General features: G+C 46.3%; 1 protein-coding gene across 5 annotated transcripts in view; it reads right to left on the bottom strand.

The window, feature by feature from the left end:
* LOC106749846 (SAM and SH3 domain-containing protein 1-like) overlaps nt 1-18,383 on the bottom strand; it is a 335,009-nt gene extending 316,626 nt beyond the window's left edge. For 3 of the 5 annotated variants that reach the window (XR_001374885.1, XM_014629705.1, XM_014629704.1), the window contains exon 1: nt 15,564-18,383. Coding sequence is in view for 4 of the 5 variants with exons in the window: in XM_014629705.1 (XP_014485191.1) it covers nt 15,564-16,064 (501 nt within the window). In the remaining variant the exon portion in view is untranslated. The remainder of the gene's footprint in view (nt 1-15,563) is intronic. The other 2 variants (XM_014629702.1, XM_014629703.1) reach the window with 2 other exon arrangements.
* Nucleotides 18,384-21,007: the final 2,624 nt, after the last annotated feature.

Genomic DNA, 21,007 nt, shown 5'->3' with positions numbered 1-21,007 from the left:
GGGGGGGGCGAACGGTTGACTTTTTCGGCGACTCTTTCTTCCGCGCCGTGGCAAAGCGGAGTTAAAGGCGGCTGATAAATCGCGCGCCTCGCGCCCGGCACACCCGGAAACGGTAATAACTCATGCCGGTCGTGCGGCTAACGGGACAGCATTAAAGATTCCTGACTTACGGCGGTCCTTATACGCTGCCACCTGCCAACCCGCCCCGCGTATAATACGACCGTTATGCCTTTCGCGGCGTGGCGACTCGCGCCAGTCGAAATTTCGTGACACACTCTCTCTGCTCGTACAGGTACTCAAGTCGCGATATGTCTCGTGTCCACACGACGATGTTTGTTCCGCTCGAGTCGCGTGGGACATACGTCAAGATCGCGCGCTATAACGTCGGTGGCGCCGACGATTCTATTAACTCGACATACATCGTGTATGATTATTCAAGTCGCGTTAAATATGTTCACGTTCGGGCGCGTTTCTCCGTGTTTCCTCAGACCACATATCGAGATACGCAAATAGAACCGAGAGTAATGAGCGAGCTCGAGGATTCATAAAGATATTAATTAAATAAATGCGAATCAGCGTCGGTATTATATTATTTGATTCCTGCAAGTAGAATACCATTACATTGCAAAACGAGTAGCACAGCTGAACAAAGCGAAGCAATGTGCTATTTGATAATCGTGAGCGGATCATCGTGTAGCAGAACGGCTGAAAATGATATCTGTTGAATTTATATACATTATAATGCCGGAGCATCTCAAACATTAACACGCGTGGTTAGACCATGTCATTACAGACCATTACGTTTCAGACCCATGCTTGACATGTGAATTATCTAATTTTGTCGGATCCACGCGCGGAGATAGAATATACGAATTCTCGATATGAATTCATCCGTCCAAATATTCGAACCGGCTGCTGAATTAACGCCCAAATTGAATATCCGATACTCAGATTTTCGATGCCGACGCTACGGACCTGCTCGATTAGTTGGCTACTCCGATACTCGAAAATCCATTTGAAGACCCATTTCGAGGGGACTACCTTTGAGTTGCGCCGTTAAAACGGACAGCAGCGAATCTCTCGCTAGCACCGCTCTTAATTGGTGGCGCATAAATATCGCTCGAAATAAAAGCGAGGGCACGCGCGATCAAGCTATTTAACTTTTTAAAACTGTTTTTTTTTCATTCGTCCGTTGAATTTGAAAACTTTCAGACATATCGAAATGAACGAACGCCGCCAGTGTACGTTTCAGAATATTGAACGTAACGACAAAATTACCAAACGATATTTCTCGTGTAACGTGTTTCCGAGCGAAACACTCACCGTTCGCGAACGGAGAGTCCTCGACGCGTGATCGCACCCTAATTCGCAATTTCTCGCTCGGCCCGAAGAATTTCGAGCGACCGTGCGACCAGCCAGCATCAGCCCACGAAGCTTTTTGCTTCCGTCAGTGTCGCTTAATCCCCAGTAACGAGACTATGCCTTTGTTTCGTGCCGTGCCTGGCTCCTAGCAGTGACCCACGCGCGCTACCCTCGAACGATCGATCGGTCGGGGCTGATAAGACCGACGGACCTGCCGACGATTTTATCGCCTTGGGGTGCGCAACGCCACCGATATACCGGACGCGATAACACTGTGACGCGGAATCACTTGAAGTCGCGTTTCTTTCGAGCCCGAAGAAAAGACGAATTTGCTGCGGCGTGACCGGAGAGCCCGGCGCGTTATCGCCGCCGATCAAAATGAATCGCATAATGCGTCGCCGGCGCGAGTAGATGCTACGATACTTGTAACGTGACATAAATTATCGCGTGTTGATACCCGCCGTTATATATCAACGTCAGGTGACGACGGCGGCGGCGGATTAATCGAATTTTCAATCCTCCCGGTGACTATATTAATTACCTACGGAAATCGACACGATGCAGAACGAAAAGTTGACCATATATCGATTTCGTTACAATTCGACACGTACGCGCGAGTTTATCTTTACTGAAGGATTAGAATACCGGGCAAAAGTGATTACGAGAGCAAGAAAAGGAACAATGAAAAAGACAGTGTGCCAAACAAACAATGAAATCAAAGCGTGAGAGTTTTCGGAAATTCGATCGTCGCTTGTCACAATATTTGGCGTAGCGGTAACTATTCCACTCGAGACCGCTTTCGTGCGGCAGATATTCGAGGCTTAATCGATCGATGAGTTCATCATGGATAGACAAGCGCGTAATCAATTCGGAGAAGTTCAGAGGGAGAGGGAGAGAGGGAGGAGGGGGAAGCACAAAGACAAGAAGGAAGACGCGCGATCTAGGGCGAGTAATACGCAAAATACCGTAGACCACCGGCCGACAACCAGTCAGTCAGTCAGCCAGCCGGCCACAATACCGTATCAGCAGACGCCTGCGGTGAGTAATAAACGTCAATAACAGAAGCTGAGCTGGTATGCAAAGCGGCGCGGCTCTTAAACGCGCCGTACGCTCAAATCGATCACCCCGCATTTTCCATCCCGGCCAATCATCGGTGTAATCGATTATCGGTAGCTCGCTCTCCTTTCCTTTCGGGAGCCGACATCACGGCGGCGTAACGGCGGCATTGTGCGCGAAAGCAAGAGCGTCGGAATGGCTTTGGACCGTGGCGGCTAAGGGTTGTTCCCGTGCTCGGGCACTTTCGCCTCGCCGTGCCACCCTCCCCCTTAACCCCCACCTCGCCATTAGCGTTGCAATTAAACATGTTTATTACCCGGCGGCCGTAATACAGCCCGGCGAGTCCTTAATGCCGGTCAGATAGCGCGCGGCATGCGTTGCGTGCCAACCCGGTCGAGGGAATACTTGCGCGCGCGGTAATGCGTCTACTTAACTGCCAGGTCCGCGCGCGCGAGGTGCACACTCGCGTGTACACATGTGTATGCACGTATCGGTGTACTCAGTCGGTGCGTGCGCGAGGAGACCAGAAAGGGCGATGTGGAGAGCGCGCCCCGCGTTACGGGGAGGGAACGAAATAGCGTTAAGAGTACGGGCGAACGAGGCAGCGTACCCTCATTGGTCATTTCAAGGCCCTACGTGCCTTCTTTCTTTCTCTCGACGTCGACGGAAAACGCATAACGCTACGTAATGCGCTTTGAGTGCATACCGGCGAAACACCGATAAACGGCCCATCGACGGCGACCTTTCTCTCTCTCTCCTGCAACTCGGTCCGCTCCCTCCACCCCGCGCACTCGCTTACCTCGCTGTTCTCCCGAAGAGGTAAGCGAAGTTCTCAAGTGGGCCCCGCGTAATAAACTACAACTCTGTAAGCAGTCCGCCCAATTTGCAGAGCGTGCAAATTGTTGGCACGTACGCGGCGGAGGATGGAAAGATAGATAGCGAGGTGGATTTTCGAAGTACCGCGCGGAGCCTCCGCCGATGCATCGACTCGGCATAAGTAATCAAGCATGAATCTCGGATGTCGGAGGTAAAGTATAAGAAATGCGGATGGCTTCACATTTTTCACGCTTTGCTCCATCCGATCATCCAAATTTCACACTACAATTAAAACATGTCACGCGTACAATTCACTCGCTATCGGCCTCGATGACTAAACGTATCGCGATTCTTTCGCGCTCGGAATGACATTTCCATGGAGAGCGTAGGAGGTCGATCCAACATCACGGAAGTTTCCCTCTATCCTTCTATCCCAGCTAGGCGGGGAGAACGGGGATTACTTACTGCTCAGAGACGCCAGGCCTAACGTGTATACCTATAGTCACCCTTAATCGAGCCTCGAACCCCTCGCGCCTTCGAAAAGTTCGGTAGCTCGACACGGCTTGTACACAAAGTCGCGAAGGAGGGACGGCAGTGGTGAACAAGACAGCGGGGGGCGGAGGGAAGGAGTCGGTGAAATCCTCGAGAAAGGAAAATCCTATCCCACGTGTATCCGCTCGTAACGAAGCAGGCTCTCGCGACTTTGGGACAGACTCCGCCGCCAACTATCCCTTGGTTCGGCGCAGTGGCTTAGCGCTCCAAGAGACAGCGACTAATGGCCTCCTCGAATGAACTGCACCGTTATTAATGTCAGCGGGATACGCGCGCCGAGATACAAAGTGCGTCGCTCGATTGCTGCAAATTACGCCGCGTGAGAGTGCAGTAAGCTAATTAATAGCGACTGTTATCGATGGAACCGGCCGTCCGGAAAATTGGGAGAACTGCCAGCGCATGCACGCACGCATAATGAGAGTTTACAAAGCGACGGTTTTCGGCGAGCAATTTTTTTCGGCACGATATATCGGAAGTATGATTCATGAGTTTTTACGCAGAACACTGCGCGTCGGCTAATCTTAAAGGCTCGATCAACGGACAAGTGACACCCGACGGTATTTTATCTAGAATTTTGAAGTGATTTATGTTTCATTTTACGTTACGCAACAAACTATTACGCAACCGGCGAGCGCTCGTAAGGAAGTCGCGCTCTCCGCGTCCTGAGCTGAATTTAACTCACGTTGTGAATGTAATCGACACGCGAAATTGACAGCTGAGAAGAAAATTATTTTTCCGGCGTATTCTCAGAATCGACGATATTGTTGTACGTTGCGAAGACAATAGATACCTCGTTAATTTGACTGTCCACGGGATCGCGCGTATAGACATGATATTTCGAACCGTACTCCAATGTCGGATATTGAATCTGTTTGCTCGTTTAACCCGTTCGCCTGCGTATTCCAACCGCGCGTGGGTAGCGGAGGAGGCGTAAGGACAAATTGAATCGAAACAAGACAGACACCGGAGTCAAGCGACGGGCCGACAAGCGCGATGCACGACGGGGTGAAATCGAGACCGAGAAACGGAGAGACGGAAGTGACGGTGCACGATCGTCAGATCGATCTGAACACCCGCGGTGGATATTTCGTTGTTGCTGCTATATCGCGATAGCGCGCTTGATAAATATGTATACGCACAGCCGCTCTCTGTCTGTAATTCCATACTCGTCACGGACGTTTCATTTCCTCTTCCACAACGAAAATTTCCAAAATGAGCTTAAGCAGGGAAGCGAGAAAACCGTGGAAAAAATTTTCCAAAAAAGGAACAGAAGTTAACTTTGTTTGCATATTTTAATTGTAAAACTTGTCATATGCATGCGTATTTTATCCGTGAGATAGAGATGTCATTCATCATAGCGACACCGCGATAATATGCGTCTCAATTTATGATCAACAATGTACGTTGATTAACTAAGAATTCATCTGATACTGCGAGACGAGCGACTCGGAGACGAATGATCGAGACGTGGGAGCATATAACTGTATTCGAAGAAGAAGCGATTTTCTCGCTGCAAAACACGAAGCGCGTTGCAGCATCCCGCCCGTCTTGCATCGTAGATGCACCGTAGCGTAATCGATGTCGCAGCTACTCGGTAATTTCAGGTTAAACGTATATAAATTCTTCGCTCTCATAATCGGCGCGTTAAAAGCGGGAGCTTAATTAAAAGCGACGCTAACGGCTCCTCGCTTTATCACAACGAGTCGCGACGATGTCTCTTCATTAATGCCACTCCAAACTCGCTTCTCTCTGCAGGGGCAGGTACGCGATAGCGCTCGCTCGCCCGCAACGTATCATTTTCGTCGAGTTCCGAAGCAGTCGGAAGAAGCAGGGAAACGTACGAACGCGCTAATGTTGAGAGACGGAATCTTAGTGTCTCGTCAACACGAGATCTAGAGAGAGCGTAAGACGGATAGGAAAAGGAAGCTGAAGACAGAGAGACAAAGGTGGGATTATTAATGATGGTTGCCGCGAGAACCATAAATTCCGTGTTCATACACTCGATGCTCGTCTCGCGACGTTTCCAGACTCTCCTTGATTACATCTTCAGACCTGACATTCTGTTTGCGAGGGAACGATGAGATCCGGCGGTAGAAAGATGGTAGCGGGAAAAACGCGCGACGATAAGCCGCCGCGACGCGCTGGAAATGACGCGAGGTATCCGCTCGCGCGGCGCGAAACAACGATTAACAAATAGGCGCGTTTAATAAATATTCACTAGAGGCAATCTCGGCGGGCAATCTCGGCCGCCCGCTGAAAGCCCGCCGGGCGCGCGCTATCGTGAAAATTTGAATAATAATCGCACGCCACGTTCGTACACAGAGCAGCGCGGATACGCACGGCCGGCATAACCGTCTTGCATCAATCATACGGCCGCGTCGTCGCGAGCGACGCGTAATATCTGCCGTTTCGACCCGCGCTCTCTCCTTCGTCCGCAGGCTCTAGTCCGACCACACCGTTCTCCGCCGGCTCTATTCCCCTTACGGAATAAGAGAATCTCATTCCACGTGTTCGATATTTCATGAAAACGTGCTCGGGAGGCCCGACTGCCAGGTGGAAAGGAATGGGTTAGAAGGGAATGGAACAGCGAGCGCGCAAGGCTCGGGAAAGAGCGGCGACGCGCTCGGCCAAGGGACAGGACAGGTATATCGATTGAACATTCGTTCAAATATTTAAAGGCTATTACACCGATGCGCTATAGTTATACCGCGAGAGCGGGAAGGTCGGTCGCTCGCCGCGTCCAGCGTCTGTCTCGAAATATCAAGCGATAGCGACTTAGACGCACGGTTTGTATTCGTGTGCCATGCCTGACGGAGAGTACGTATCTATATTCGAGTGTCGAATGTAGAACCGCGAGATTAACGATCCATGGAATCGCTAATCGGGAGGAGTTAATTATTCTATTAGCTGACCAAAGTCCATCCGAACGTTTTTCAGCCGCCGACAATTTAATTGAATTTAATCGATTGAAGCTTTCCGAAGAGTTGATGAGAAGGTAACGTCGTCTCGAATTCAAGTTAAATGTGTGTTTTACGTGGGTTAGTAATGAAGAACGATCTATGTGAGTAACGGAAGTATCATAAAGAGGAGTGTAATAAAGCGCAGGTTTTTTCGGAGGAAAGCAATCTTTTTCTCAATTTCCCAAATGTATCGTTCCGACGGAGAGAAGGTACTTGGCCATTTAGTTAACGCCCTATTACCGTCTCCGTGTTTGCGTTTATGGAAATATAAGATGGTGTGCACCGTGCTCTATAAGAAATGGAAACCGGAGTTCAAATTGCGTCTGAATAATTAACGACTCTGGAAAAGTGTAACGTCGATGGATAATTCGGCGATTCCCGCGCGCGGCTGTCCGCCTTCTGCTCGCGATCAGTCGGCCGAAATAAATATTTATGCAGCGAGAAGTTTCGCAAAATCTCAGTGCGTGTACATCCGTTATCACGGGGAATAAAGAGAGAGAACCGCGCGACGCGGATGAAAGCGGGTTACGATCGAAGTTGGCGCAATTCAACTCTCATCGGCGTAAAAGAGTAGCACGTGCGGTTGCCGGCAGAATAACGACCACTCCTGTGGGCGTGAATAACGGAAATTCGCCAGACGAGTCAGAGACGCCTTGAGGATGAAGAGGTACTGTTCGATCACTTTATGACGCTCACGGAACTCTTCCCATCGTGCGCGGCAAGGTCGAGTCGGAAACGCGTGAACGACGCGTCATACGAGCGCTGGATATTTAACCCACCTCTAAATGTATCTTACTTCTATATGAAAACTAGAAAATGGAAAGACGTTGAAGCAGTCTTGGACTGGACTGGAATGTGGTGAGAGTTAAGATTAAAAATAAGAATAAACGTAAAAGCGAAAGACGGCTCGCGTATTTCCAAGATAATATTTTTAATATCTCTCTTGAAATCTTTAAAAAGTATCTGTCATTATATCATTTGTCAATTATATCAGATATCAGAGATATTTCGCTCAAAGTATCTGCGTGACATTTGATCGTCTAAAACAATCGATGACAACTTGATCGCGAGATAAACCTGTCCACTGGTGCAAACGTGTATATGTAAAATTGTAAATTTACGAACATGTGTCTTGTTCATTGCGTCGTTATGGAGCGCGTTTGATCTAGGTCAGCTGCTTTTATACAGCCATCTATATCTCATAGTGTGCAATGAAAAATATATTTACATGGATATCTTTAGGTGCGATGCATTGCATCGATCAAAAATATACGCGTTCATCACATCTCCAGCGTTGTATTAGTTATTACATTATATACTGTATTATATAGGAAAACATGAATTTCGATATCGAGAAAAAATTATGCCTCGATGACGACAAATTAATTGCATATTAAATATGCCAGCGAATAAAGCCGCACAAAGTAAGCCGTTGAATAATTATATATAATACACGCGAATTTATCGTTCTCCCTTCAAATTAGTCAAAAGAGTCACTTTAGAATTAATTCAATTCTGAAGTAAAGAGAGAACGTAAAAACGCATTTTGCTGCTCTAATTTACTTGGTTACAAAATAAATTACCAAGAAGCGCGCGACGATTTAATGTATAGAGTATATTACACAGGCCGCACGTCAAAGCGTTTCTCTCTTAACCACTTTATCCAATTAGTCTAATAAAATCGTAAAACAGGGTCGTGCTTCCATAAGAGATCATTTAACGTAGATTACATCTTTCAAACCGAGAACTATCGCCAGTAGCCAGCTGTTCCACGAACGATTACGAGAAGGTGCGGCGGTAATGAGCGGTAAGCTTAAAAAAAGGGGGGGGGGAGAACGAAAACAGTTGCGAGATGAAGCGCCGATCGCGAGAATATACGATGCATTTTCCGTGGAACTCAACGAACGGACGTAGCAGCACGCGGCGCAATTTTCGCGAGGTGTTAGTTGCACCGTCGCGGGCCGCGTTCCAACGAGCCGGACGGATAAATAGGCGCGCATAGTGGCGGCGATTGTATCGCGGGTACCGTAATTGGCTACGTAGTCCCTATGCTTGGAATGTTGATTGGCGAGATACGTGCCGACCGAGGCGCCGAACAAATCGGACCTTCTGCGCGAGCGAACGAGCGCGTGACCGCGAATCGGGACTGTATACGTAAATACGAAAGTGCACGTCCGGTCTCGAGATGGAAAGTATCATTTTTGACAACGGTCGATGCACTCGAATGCGCGCGAACACAAGGGGCTTTCGCGTGCACACGTGTGCGAGAGTGTCTGAAAGAGATGGAGAACGCGAGCGCGGACTGAGGCCGAAAGGCGCAGGTGACGACCGGACCACCGTGCTATGAGAGAGAAACAGGATTTTTTATTTTTCTCCATTCGGTCATTTGCTCGCATGCATGTGTGCTCCCCGCGAGAAAAAGGGGTAATATATGGGTGCGTAAAGTTCGAAGTATGTCCGACCGCGGAGACGGTCGTCAGCCATGTAATCGTGTTATTCATATATGTGATCGCCAGAGGCGAGAGACGACAAAGCGACGACACATGATAGTTTCTGATCCGGAGTGCGGATCGTGTCCACCGGCACGCTCCTCTCGCGTCGAAAACACGCGAGTGCGGTTTCGGTTTGCAGCGATTATTCGCGGGACTTTCTGAAATTTTGATCCGCCGCTGGTTATAAAATAAATCGCCTTTGGGTATTTGCTAGCTGCACGCGCTTGAAAACTAAGGAAATTTACGAAACGCGAGATGGAAAATTGTAAAAAAAGCCTTTCCACGCGCTGTGTTCGGTCCAGCTGCCGCTGCTGATCTCCGACGAGCGGAGTTACGATTACAAGATAAGTTTGCATAATGTGATTCAGAATTTTTATGTCGAGAATATTTAAAATTTAAAATCGGAAGTTAGAATTTGTTCTCTCTCTCTCTCTCTCTCTCTCTCTCTCTCTCTCTCTCTCTCTCTTTCTCGCATTGTTATCTTTTCATTAAAGATACCGCATGGATTGTCAAACAATCGATCTTCAATATCTTTTATTAAATTAATAAGATCGAATTAATCTTCCCGCCGAAAAAATTATGCTTATTAAAAACAGAAAATTACATATTTTATTTCCTTTTTATTTACACGATTGTGACCCCATTTGGATCTTATAACGGAATCGTGTCAGGTGCGAGCTGTATATCGGGGAGTGAAGTTAGAGGATGGGGAATTCGTCGTTTGGCCTGTACCGCTGAATCAAACGCATTAAAATTTTACAAACAGGATGGAAAGTGCACTCGCGCTTATTGGTACACAGAACCGTAAATGAAAGCGAGCATCATTTGGGCCACTCGAAAGTTCATAAATGAATCGGTACGCATGAATAATCGTGCGGCCGATGCGACCCTCTTTGTAACTCTCGGAAACTTTTCTGCACCTCAATTTGTAGTTTTTGTAGTTGTTCGATCGATCAGTCTGGATATCACGCAAAATACGTATTACAGTCTATATTTCGAAATAATAACGTGTATATTGTCTTTTTCTCTTTACTTCTATGCGCGACATGAATTCGTGAGAGAAGCGAGAAAATTTGTATTAATATAATTTGCGCGTAATTATGTTGGAATTGTCTCTAATAACTTGTTTAAAGTTATAAAGATATAACAGTATTATTTTCCCGCTATAAATTATGCAACAAATATAAAACGAATTTTATTCTTGGCGCGAATTTTATCCAATTCCCGATATTCATTATAATTTCTTTCCGATAAAAAGTACATAACATTCAATATTTTCATAATTAAGCTTCAATATTAAATTCCCATTAAGCCGTCAAAGCCCTGCTTGGAATCGATAATTTTTCCATAATACGTTTACGCGAGCGTTTTCTTCTATTTTCGAACGAAACTAAAAATGCCACGACAATCGTTTCCCGTTCATAACAACTAGTGAAAACCGTAATAATTGAATTGTCAGTTGCTTTGAGTGAATTAATTTCGGCAATCTCGCTCAGCATTTATTCAGAAAAATCCAGAATTATCTACTGACGTACTATGAACATTCAGTATATCAAAGCTCTATAATTTCAAAGTGAGATAAAATTCGTAAAACCCGTGTCTTAAAACAACTAAAACAATTTAGTTGCTGATACACGCAAACGAAAATGCAATAATTGTTGTAAACGTGAGCAAAGAAAAATTGAACGGTTTCGATATGAATGTAATTTTTTCATAATCTGTAATAGGCCATAACAGTTTTACGCGCTGCCGTCAAACGAGAACGCTTGTTCTGCGCTGCAACTTCCGTCGTCAAATGTTGATAGCTCGTTTGCACCGTGCAATCTGTGTTTCTGCGAAATCATGCGTTCCGTTCAACCGCGTGGAGAATAAATTAAAGTTTTCGAACTAATTTGAATGGACATCGACGATGTGTAAAAATAAAAACCACGACACGTACCCGTAAATTCGAGCGATGCATTCCAATTGCGGGTTCCGGTTACGCGACGATTTGCAGTCAGTATGAGGAATTTTTATAAACAAAATTATTTTGTAAAGTTTTTTCACGAAACACTTGTTAACATTGTAACTACGTTGTTCGTCAAAACAATTCGCGCGGGAAACATCGTTGATATTAGAGAGATAATAGTTCCTTAGACGATAGAGGGCTATACGCAATTATACATGTGTTCCGCGCGCGTACGATTATAATGTGCGCCTGCACTAGTTTCGCGCAAGAGCGACGCGTTCACAATAAGTACACAGAGATGAAACTTCCGAGCGCAAACATGTTAATGCTGCATCACTAAACGAAATGACTTTGCGAGTTTCGTTATCGTTTTCTTGCTGGCGCGACGACAATTTTCATTGGCCTGCTACAATGAATCGATGCATTCACTCTTGAATAGATTCCAGTGTTCGTATTTTTCACACAATCTTTCGATTTTCATTTACAATACCGTTGACTTTTGTTCGCATAAATTTTTCACACAAGGCGGTGAATGTCGAATATGTCAATCTTTTTACATTATTCTCTTAGCGTTACGAGCCATTTCGTCGTCGCGAAAAATCGATGCGTTTCGTTCACGCGCCGTCTTTAGCGATACGCCTGAGCATCGCAGAAGCAATAAGCTCAGAGAATAAGAGCCGGCCTCACCGAAGGCGATGGTAGACGGCATAAACGTCGTTTTATAACGTCGCGGCCCGACACGAGTGTAAGTAATGTCGAATTTATCCGCACGAGATAAAAGCCACCCACACTCTCGAACACCGAATGTCTATCTTTTCGTCTGCATTCGCCTCCTCGTACAGTTAATTAACGAACGAGAATGCATGCAGCAGAGGGGAAGAGAGAGAGAGAGAGAATATCACCACACGCGTGTACCTCGACTCATTAGCGACAAAGCGAGGCTTTAAACTTGTTGCCGGAACGATAAAGCACGGCGGCTTTATAACTCTGATAACGAGCGTATGACTAATCATTCTCGAAATTGTCACTCGGCGCGTTTTACTCTCAATGTCCAATTAATCGCACGCGGACGCGACTCGCTGTGCGACGAATAACGAAGTACATCACGGATAAAGGATTCCGCGTGGGATCGAACCAAGTTCAACGGTAAAAATACGAAGTACGCGTATCCTACACTGGGGCAGATATGAATGATTCATGTCGTATTCGCGAATTTGCACGGCAAAATTTATTGGAATTTTAATCCCTAGTGTAAGGAGAAACACGCGTATATATACATGTGTATTTGCACATGTAAAACCCAGCCAGGTTTTTTTCCTCGGCAGATATAGCGAAGCGAAAATTCTTCCGCGCTAAAAATTCTCAATTTACGTAACTTCCAGCCGAGACATACGTATCATATTATTCTTTACGTACGAAAACATGTTTCAAAAGTAATAGGCATTAAACGGAGCTTTCATACGCACCGACGCGTATATCGCTCTCGTTGCCGTGAAATGACGAAGAGAAGGAGGGGGAGTGGAAGAAAGGGGACATAAAAAATGAAATAACTCTGAGGCGGGCGAGAGCTTGCACGGGAGAAAGAGCTGCATGCACGAGCCGTTAAATTCTCCATCTCGATCTGGTTCTTGCATCGTAAACGGAAGTACAACGAGCGCGCCAACGCGTATGCGCAGCCGACTCTCTCTCTATCGCGGTGAATTCACATTAGCCCGAAGCCTTTTCCGAACTCGACGCACGGTACTGACTAAATTCATCGCTAATTCCACACGTGTATCAGACTTCAGCTTCGACACGAATACATCTCTCGCCGATTCGGCTCGCAGTCCCGTTTTGAAAGCACGTGCTTGCTTGCGAGCAAGCGAACGAATATGCACACACTGAGTACTCGGCATCCTACGCGCGGATATATTAAACTCCATCAACGAAGTTACCGGGAAATCGAAAACTCTGTCGGACGACTTAGTCGCGTTGAGAACGTACGTACTTGTTAAGCGCGCCGCGAGTCGAGTGCTTCCCTACGCGTGGTACTTGCCTCGAACCGCTCCCTCTCGCGACAACGCACGCGAAAGTTTCCCGGAGAAAACGTCTTCCGAGCGAACTCACCTCTACGCGTTCGCGTATCTCAATTAGGACTGTGCGGAAAATTCCCTTTTACAAACAACAGACCACGGATGTAGCCAGGCCGGGATGCAAAGACACGTTTATGTAACTTTACGCTACATCGCTGACACATAAATAAAGAGCGAAGCGAATATGAGACGTCGTGGCTACGTGTACGTAAGTTAAAAAGAAACAACTAGTTGTAATAACGGTGAAAACTTTTTAAACTGAGTTCTCCCAGCGTCAAAAGTAAATCAGGCGTTTCTTCGCTGCCTTGGGACCGCGGTATTATGCATTTCGTGAAATTAAATTACGCCTAAAGTGAAGATCCCGCGTCTTCAAAGCGTGATTTTCTAAAACGCCTCCTCTTGCGGTAGATCGTAGTTCAACAATTAATCGCGTTCCGGTAACTTCTTTAAAGAACCTTAAGGAAAACTTGCTTCTAGTTCGATAAGGAACAAGTTGTAATAATAATGAAAACTTCCTAAACTAGTTTTTCTCCGTCAAAAGTAAAATTAGGTGTCACGTTGCTTCGTTGTTCCAAGCGATACCGCGTCTCACCGACCGCATCTCATATTAATTAAATCACATTTCAAGTCAAGATTCTGTATCTTCTGAGACGCTTCCTTTTGCGATCAGTTATAGTCTAAAAGTTATTTGCATTCCAATAACGAAAACTCGTTTATACTTTTGATAAGAAATATTACCACGTGCCTATTATTTCACACCGCGTAAGTAATTCAATGATAATCGAATTCACCCACTGACTGAAATGCACATGTATAAACGCATTGTGAGTATAACGGCCAATTCGTTCAATGAGCGGAAAAACAGAACGTGTTGCAAATACCAGACACAAGGTAAATTTAGTTACGGCAAATAATATCTGTTTTCGCGTGCGATAAATAAGATGATATATATTATGCGTACCGATATCTATAATTTTGCGAATTATTTTTATAAAATAAAATACAGTTTTCACTGCATAACCGAGAACACACTATAGTTCTTGAAATTTGTAAGGAGGCAATTTCCAAGCACGTAGGAAAAGTGAAGACATAACGTATGACCGGTTGCGTTACCGGTGAGTCGAAAGAGGATAAGAACGTGTATGGTAAAACAGCACGCTTGTTCTTATCTCGAGCTGGTGGCTAATGCAACGAAATAATGAATCAGGGGATTATCTACGCTCGTATAGGGCGTGCCACGTGAGGGCTGCGAGTTTTCAGCATTATCTTCGTCTCAGGTATCCCCATCGCGGCTGGCACACCTGAGTGCTCGCTCGATAGCCTGATAATTCAAGTAGTATTGTCGTGGCTAATCGCACCACATATCGTAATGTATTAAAGGTGATGCGTGCATGCCAATGCAAATGACATGAAGAAAATGGGAGCGTACAATGTCGACGACACATCACCGATGTCGATATCACGAAAACCGAATTATGTCGTCGTTTGTAAAATTGGAAGTGATCGCTGCGCGTATTCTTATCGTTTGTGTAAGAAGCACGAAGGAAAATATAGCTAGTACTTGAATATCACAAAAAGTACGCTCTATACGAAAAAACGTATCGTTGGAACAATATTCATTTCATTGTGTCCACGGTAAACTTCATATATTATTCTTGTTATTAATATTAATGTGTAACGTATGTAATTTAATTTATATAATAATTCATGTTGTTTATTTTAGACTCATACTATACACTTCATGTGTATGCATATTGAATTCGTTTGAACGTTAATTCTTAAAGGTTCTCAGGGAGGGGGACGCACAATTTTGTCCATAATTAAGGTAATTTATGTAAATTAATATCGGTTCAATTAATTAATAACTAGTTAACATTGTACTGACCACAAAATATTCTTCAAAAATGCGCATTCAATAAAATATTAATTGTGTCGAATTTATTAATAGAAAATATTTATGTTTCATTTTATATATATATATATATATATATATATATATATATATATGCCAAAACTGGTGATAACTTAATTGCACGTGTACGAAAAAGTACAAGCTATTTCCAAATAAAAAAATAAATTATTAATTTCGCGCGGACCGGCTTTCCTATTTCAAACGTACTTTTTTATTCTCTCATTTTCACAGTTGTAATTGATTTTCTACCAGATTGACTTTTCCTTATTCGAAATCAAAATTCAATCGTTTCGCATTTGAACTGTTGTAATATTCAGTAGTAGCTATATCTCCCAGCTTCAAGAGACTCTACAGTGTCACAACGGAGTTTCTCTCCAAAGTAAATCGACTCACCGGTGTAGTGTACGGTTGGCAGGCCAGTCTGATGCCGTCGTGTCGCAGTTTCTCCTGCAGCAACATCCTCAGCTGCATCCTGGGAATTCTCACCAGCTCGGCCTTGCCCTCCTCGTACTCGTCCGCGAACTTGGTCAGCTCTTGACCGCCGCTGGAGGAACTGGCCGTGGGCGACGCGCGTTGCACTTCCTTATCGCTGGGTGGCCTCTCGGACGACGTTCTCGACGACTTGGAGCTGACGTTGTCGCAATTGATGCAGTCGTTCGTCTCCTCCAGCGTAAAATATACACTCGCGGCACCCTCTTCGCGCAGAGTCTTGACCGATTGCAATAGACGGGCGCGGTGCGTCTGATTGAAGACGCCGATCGCGTCGAGATCCGGATCGCCGATCTGTTTGCAGATCTCAAGGTCGTCGTAGCCGTTGTCGATGAATGACTCCGAGTACTGGCCGAGGTGGAGCGACCGCAGCCACTCGACCACGATGTTGCTCGCCATGGTCATCTCGGCTCTCTCTTCCTTTCTTCCTCTATCTCGTTGCGCTCGTGTAGGCCCGGCTACGCCCCCGCGCTTGTTCGACTCTTTTAAAACGGTCTACGCTCGTCCGTCCTTTCTTCCTCTCCTCCCCTCTCTCTCCCCGCAGCTCCTCGTTCGACGATTCCGTTCCTTTATCCGCTGTGCTTGGCAGCTACCATCCCGCGAGGCCACCTTCCAGACGACGTCACAACGTCCATCGAGGCGCGAGGATCGTTTCGGCGAATAAATCGGACCTATGGTTCTCTAGCGCGACATTCTCGTCGGCGCGCGATCGACCGCAGTCTTTAACGAGCGTCGCCTCGGGACCGACGACCCTGAGACACGCGGCGGCGACGATTTGCGGCGGTCACGTTCGCCGCTTGACATGTACCGCTCCTCGGCTCATTACGAGATGTACGATCGAGTCGGAGAACCGGCGCTCGTCGTCGATGATACGATCGTCCGGTCGATGTCTCAGTTTTTACACCGCTTCTCTCGTCCGGGTCCTCGGGTAAATGCGAAGGCGGAGCAGCAGCCGTGACGAGCTGGAAGGCAAACGACCGGTCGAATCTTGTTCTATTTCATGTGGTGCGAGAGGAGGGAGAAAGAGAGGGAGATACGGCGGAAGATTTGGGGAAAAATTTAGAGGGACCACTCGGTCCTTCCCAACGACGCGCCACACGACAGCAGTCGCCCCGAGCGTGTCTCGATAAATCCCGACGCGTTCTGGGTCTTTTGTGTATTGCTGCACCCTTCGGATGTGCCTCGCAGGATCGAATCCGGCACGCTGCCACTCAGGGCTGCATCACTTACTCTGGCCTTACAGTGTCTATTTACGCGAAGAGAAACGAGCTTTCGAGATTGATGCACGAATCGGCGACGATCTCGGCGAAACGTATCTCTTTCAAAAAGAAAAAAAAAATAAATATATAAACAGAAAACGATGTCGTTCTACCCGCACGTTCGCGAGAGATCATCCGCTGGCGCGAGTAACGTGGTCGTCGCGTGGTGTCGCGAGATCGATGAGAAAACGAGGCGCAATTTCCGCACGACGTGTCGTTGCGCGCACCGCGAGATGACGAGCTGCGGAGATGACCTGCCAAGTCTCGTCCGTTTCGAGAGATCCGGCAAGGGAGCAAATCTCGCGAACGACCCGCGTTGTCGTTGAGAAGGACTTCGGCGCGACTTCGCGGCTTTTTCTTCGTCGACGCGAGATCGGCTCGCGCCGAATGGAAGACGATCGTAGAGTGAGGTTAACACGAGATCGACACCACGGGATCTTCGTGAGGGTGTACTTCGCGGAAGCTCCCGTCGTTGGAAAACACAAAACTCGACTACAACGGCACGACGCCCGCGAACGAATTCACGACTCGTCACCTTCGGACGACCTTGAAACTCGCGACGTACTCGCCTTCACTGTCACGTAAACTTGATATCCACGACGGCAGATCGACGAGTCCGTTTTCAATTACTCGTCTTCGGCAAACGCTGCACTGAGAACGAAGAATTCGGCGACGACGAAACGGAATAGATCAACTCACCGGCTGAAGCGCGACGACTCGCTCCCGAAAACGTAACTCGACGACTTCTTGTTGGAAATGGCGTCCGATTCGGAAACGCAGCCTGCTGCACGCAGAAACTCGTATAGTCACTCGCGACGTCACACCACCGGCTATTCCATGCGTTGAAATTTCCCCTCGCGCAAGGACGCTCGAGATATTCAAACGGATCTTTCCGGACACCGGCTGGAAAAACAGCTGCTCCGCTGAGAAATACGCTTTACTTTGCGCGATCACCTTCAATTTTCCAACGGTCGGCCGACACAGTGCAACGACGAGTCCCGTCATGCAACACACGAACCAACGGCGCGCATCTATTGGCCCGCGCGCGCCTCACTTATTGAGATATTGAAATAGCGGTGACAAGCGGCTGAGTTCACGTCGTACGCGAAATCTTGTTCCGACACGTCTCGATCGGTTCTCGTCCGCGCCCGATCGAGAAAAAGGCGACGAAATTCGCGCCTCCCACGAATCACTAGTGCACCCCGATCAGCCCGTGTGCGTCCGATTGAGAAACCGGCGACGACGAACGCGACAAGTCCACGTCGTACACGCTCCGACGGCGTCCCCTGATCGAGGGAAAACAACGACGATATGGACGAAGGCGAACACGACGACGACCGGTGTACGACGTGCTCGATGATCCTCGTCACGAGCGCGAGTCGCTCATAGTCACAACAAGGAAGACGTCATCGTCGGTGTTCGGCGAGACACGCGAGACGCAACACTACTGCACCGACATTACCGCGACGCGGCACACGGCTCAACTGACACGAGACACTCACCAGAGGGAACCCCACTCGTCTGCTCTTCGCGAGCTTCCCCCACCGCCGTCGCCGTCGCCACCGCCGCTAGTCATAGTCCTCTCCCCCACCATCATCGCATTCCCGAGATCACCCACTACCGCGCAACGTGCGATCTCGTCGGCTGGCGGGCGACAGTACCGGCGGCGGACGACGCGTCGCTACATCAGAATGCAACAGCCGCTAGGATGGAACGGACCGGATCTGTCCTGACGAAATTTGAGATGCTGGAACTCGAGGCTCTTTACCTCAATCCCGAGTGGGAAGCCTCGCGACAGCGAATATCTTAGAGATTCTATTTCGCTCTCTTCCCTGGTATACTTTTACGCTCAAATAATAGTACCGCGGTACCCTTTTGTTGACGTTCGGGGAAAACGTTTTAACGGGAAGAAGCGTTTTAATGTCGTCGCCCCAATGCAAATTTCTCGCAACGCATTAGGATCGTTTGACGACGGAGGGACGTCTGCGTCGATGGCAATTTAACCGAATGAAGCGAGAACGGATCAGATATGTCGTACGTATATTTTTCTTACAGTATATTCGGAATGATAGTAACGTAACAAGGATAATTAATTTTTAAAGGGTCATTCAACAATTACGCCATATCACAAGAAGAGAGAGGGTCTATTAGCTTGCGTGACGGTACATGATAGAAAGAAGAGGAAATATAAAGGCCACGAAACGTCACATCAGAAGTAAGGTTCACTTTACATTGCGCACAAATACTTCAAAAATAGACGAATAGACCAATTATATTCTTTCTTTAAATACTTCAAAGCGTTTGCTATTATAGGAAATCTAGAGAATTTATATGAATATGCGATTATAAGTATTTTTTATTCTATATATCGGCGGGAAAAGGAAGTAATTCCACGTATCACGTAATATTGAAAGGGGGCAAATATTTTATGATGAAGATGGAAGGGGGACAAAAATATTTAAATTTAGCATGACATAATTGGCTGAATAGCCTCTTAAGATATTTTTTTAATTGTATCATAACACACATTCATAAATACTGTGTAAAAATGCAGCTTAAGTAACTCGTGTAATTATACTTGCATCGCGCGCATATAAGCATAATGAAAATGCACAAAACGACTGTGCTAACATTCAGGGAATTGTACCTTCACAATTTGAAGATAATAATTTCTCGGCGAATGAGCAGCCGAGAATGAAAACATGAATAAGTCAGTATGCTGTATAAGGTAGAGTAAAGCGATGGGCGAATCTAGGCAATAAAAGTGTAAAAATGTTTGCGAAGGAAATTTATAGATGATAATACCTGAAAATAAGAGAAAAGACTCGAAAGTAGAAAGAACTCGGGAAAAAATAGATAGAATTTACAGAATGATAAACCTCTGCACGTGATTAATAGAAGCAGCGATAACGGATAGCGAGGTTGCTTAATTTTTCAATAATTCTTGTTTTTATTTAACTTCAAAAACAATTACTGCATATCTTCACGTACGCATAAGTACGTACTTTCATATTACATATCATTATGAAATTGATATATTTCACGGACAATTATTATTTCGCGCGACATGATAAAATATTGCACGGTATAAATGAGTCGCGGAGTCGAAATAAATCGTCTGACGTTCATCTAAATTAATTCGAAAAAAGATTTCACGAGTTGAGTACACACACACACACACACACACACACACACATACATATACGCACGTACATATCGATAAATTACGATCTAAACGTTGGTGGCGATGTGTAATTTAAATCCAACAGGGAGAATAACATTGTCCGACTCCAAGATTTGATCACTGTTCGTGACAATGTTTATCACGACGTTAATTTGTATCGTTGTAGTAGTAATACGCGAGAGAAAAAAAACAAGAACGCTCAAGAGCACGCTGATTCTTCTAGTGTAACATTCGCGTTGCGTGATCGCACTCGGAGAGCACCACGATCGTTGAAGGAGAGTTAGTATCGATGACTACCCGCGAGAATCGTAATCAGTGCCTTTGTCAGAAATTGTGGCATTTATAAGTGAACACCTAACGGCAATGGTACGAGGCCCATGACCCACGAGGCCAATAATCTGCAACACACTGCCACTCAAATGGTTGGCACGCTAGCTACGTGCTATTATATTACGCTCGAACGAAATTGGACTGCATCGGACGGCGAATGCGATAGGAGCGGCGATAGTCCGAGGACCCACATGGATGATCGCTTTTTCCCCTTTTCCAGGCAGGCATCGAATATCCTCGGAGGGCAGCTTCCCTTGAAAGCATCGATACGTAAGGCGACGATGGACACCAGCGCCTATTGGATAATACAGAAGACCAGAGCACCATGTAAGATAATTGTTCATTAACAATGAAAGAATCGATCGCACGATCTTCCGGATCAAAAGAGACAATTTAGGGATTAATAGCGCACGGTGAAGCGCGTTTCTAATGTCTGATAAATAAGTAATTCTACGACGTTCTGAACACGTTGTTCGTGTTATTTTGAAGAACGCTTATAAAGATTTCGTCGAGTAATTTTAATACTTCACGCTGTCATATCCGTAACATATGATACCGTGACATATGATATCAAT

The sequence above is a fragment of the Dinoponera quadriceps genome, unplaced genomic scaffold, assembly GCF_001313825.1.
Source record: "Dinoponera quadriceps isolate SergipeBrazil2010 unplaced genomic scaffold, ASM131382v1 scaffold4498, whole genome shotgun sequence".
Lineage (NCBI taxonomy): Eukaryota > Metazoa > Arthropoda > Insecta > Hymenoptera > Formicidae > Dinoponera > Dinoponera quadriceps.
This window is presented reverse-complemented; position numbering and strand designations above follow the sequence as displayed.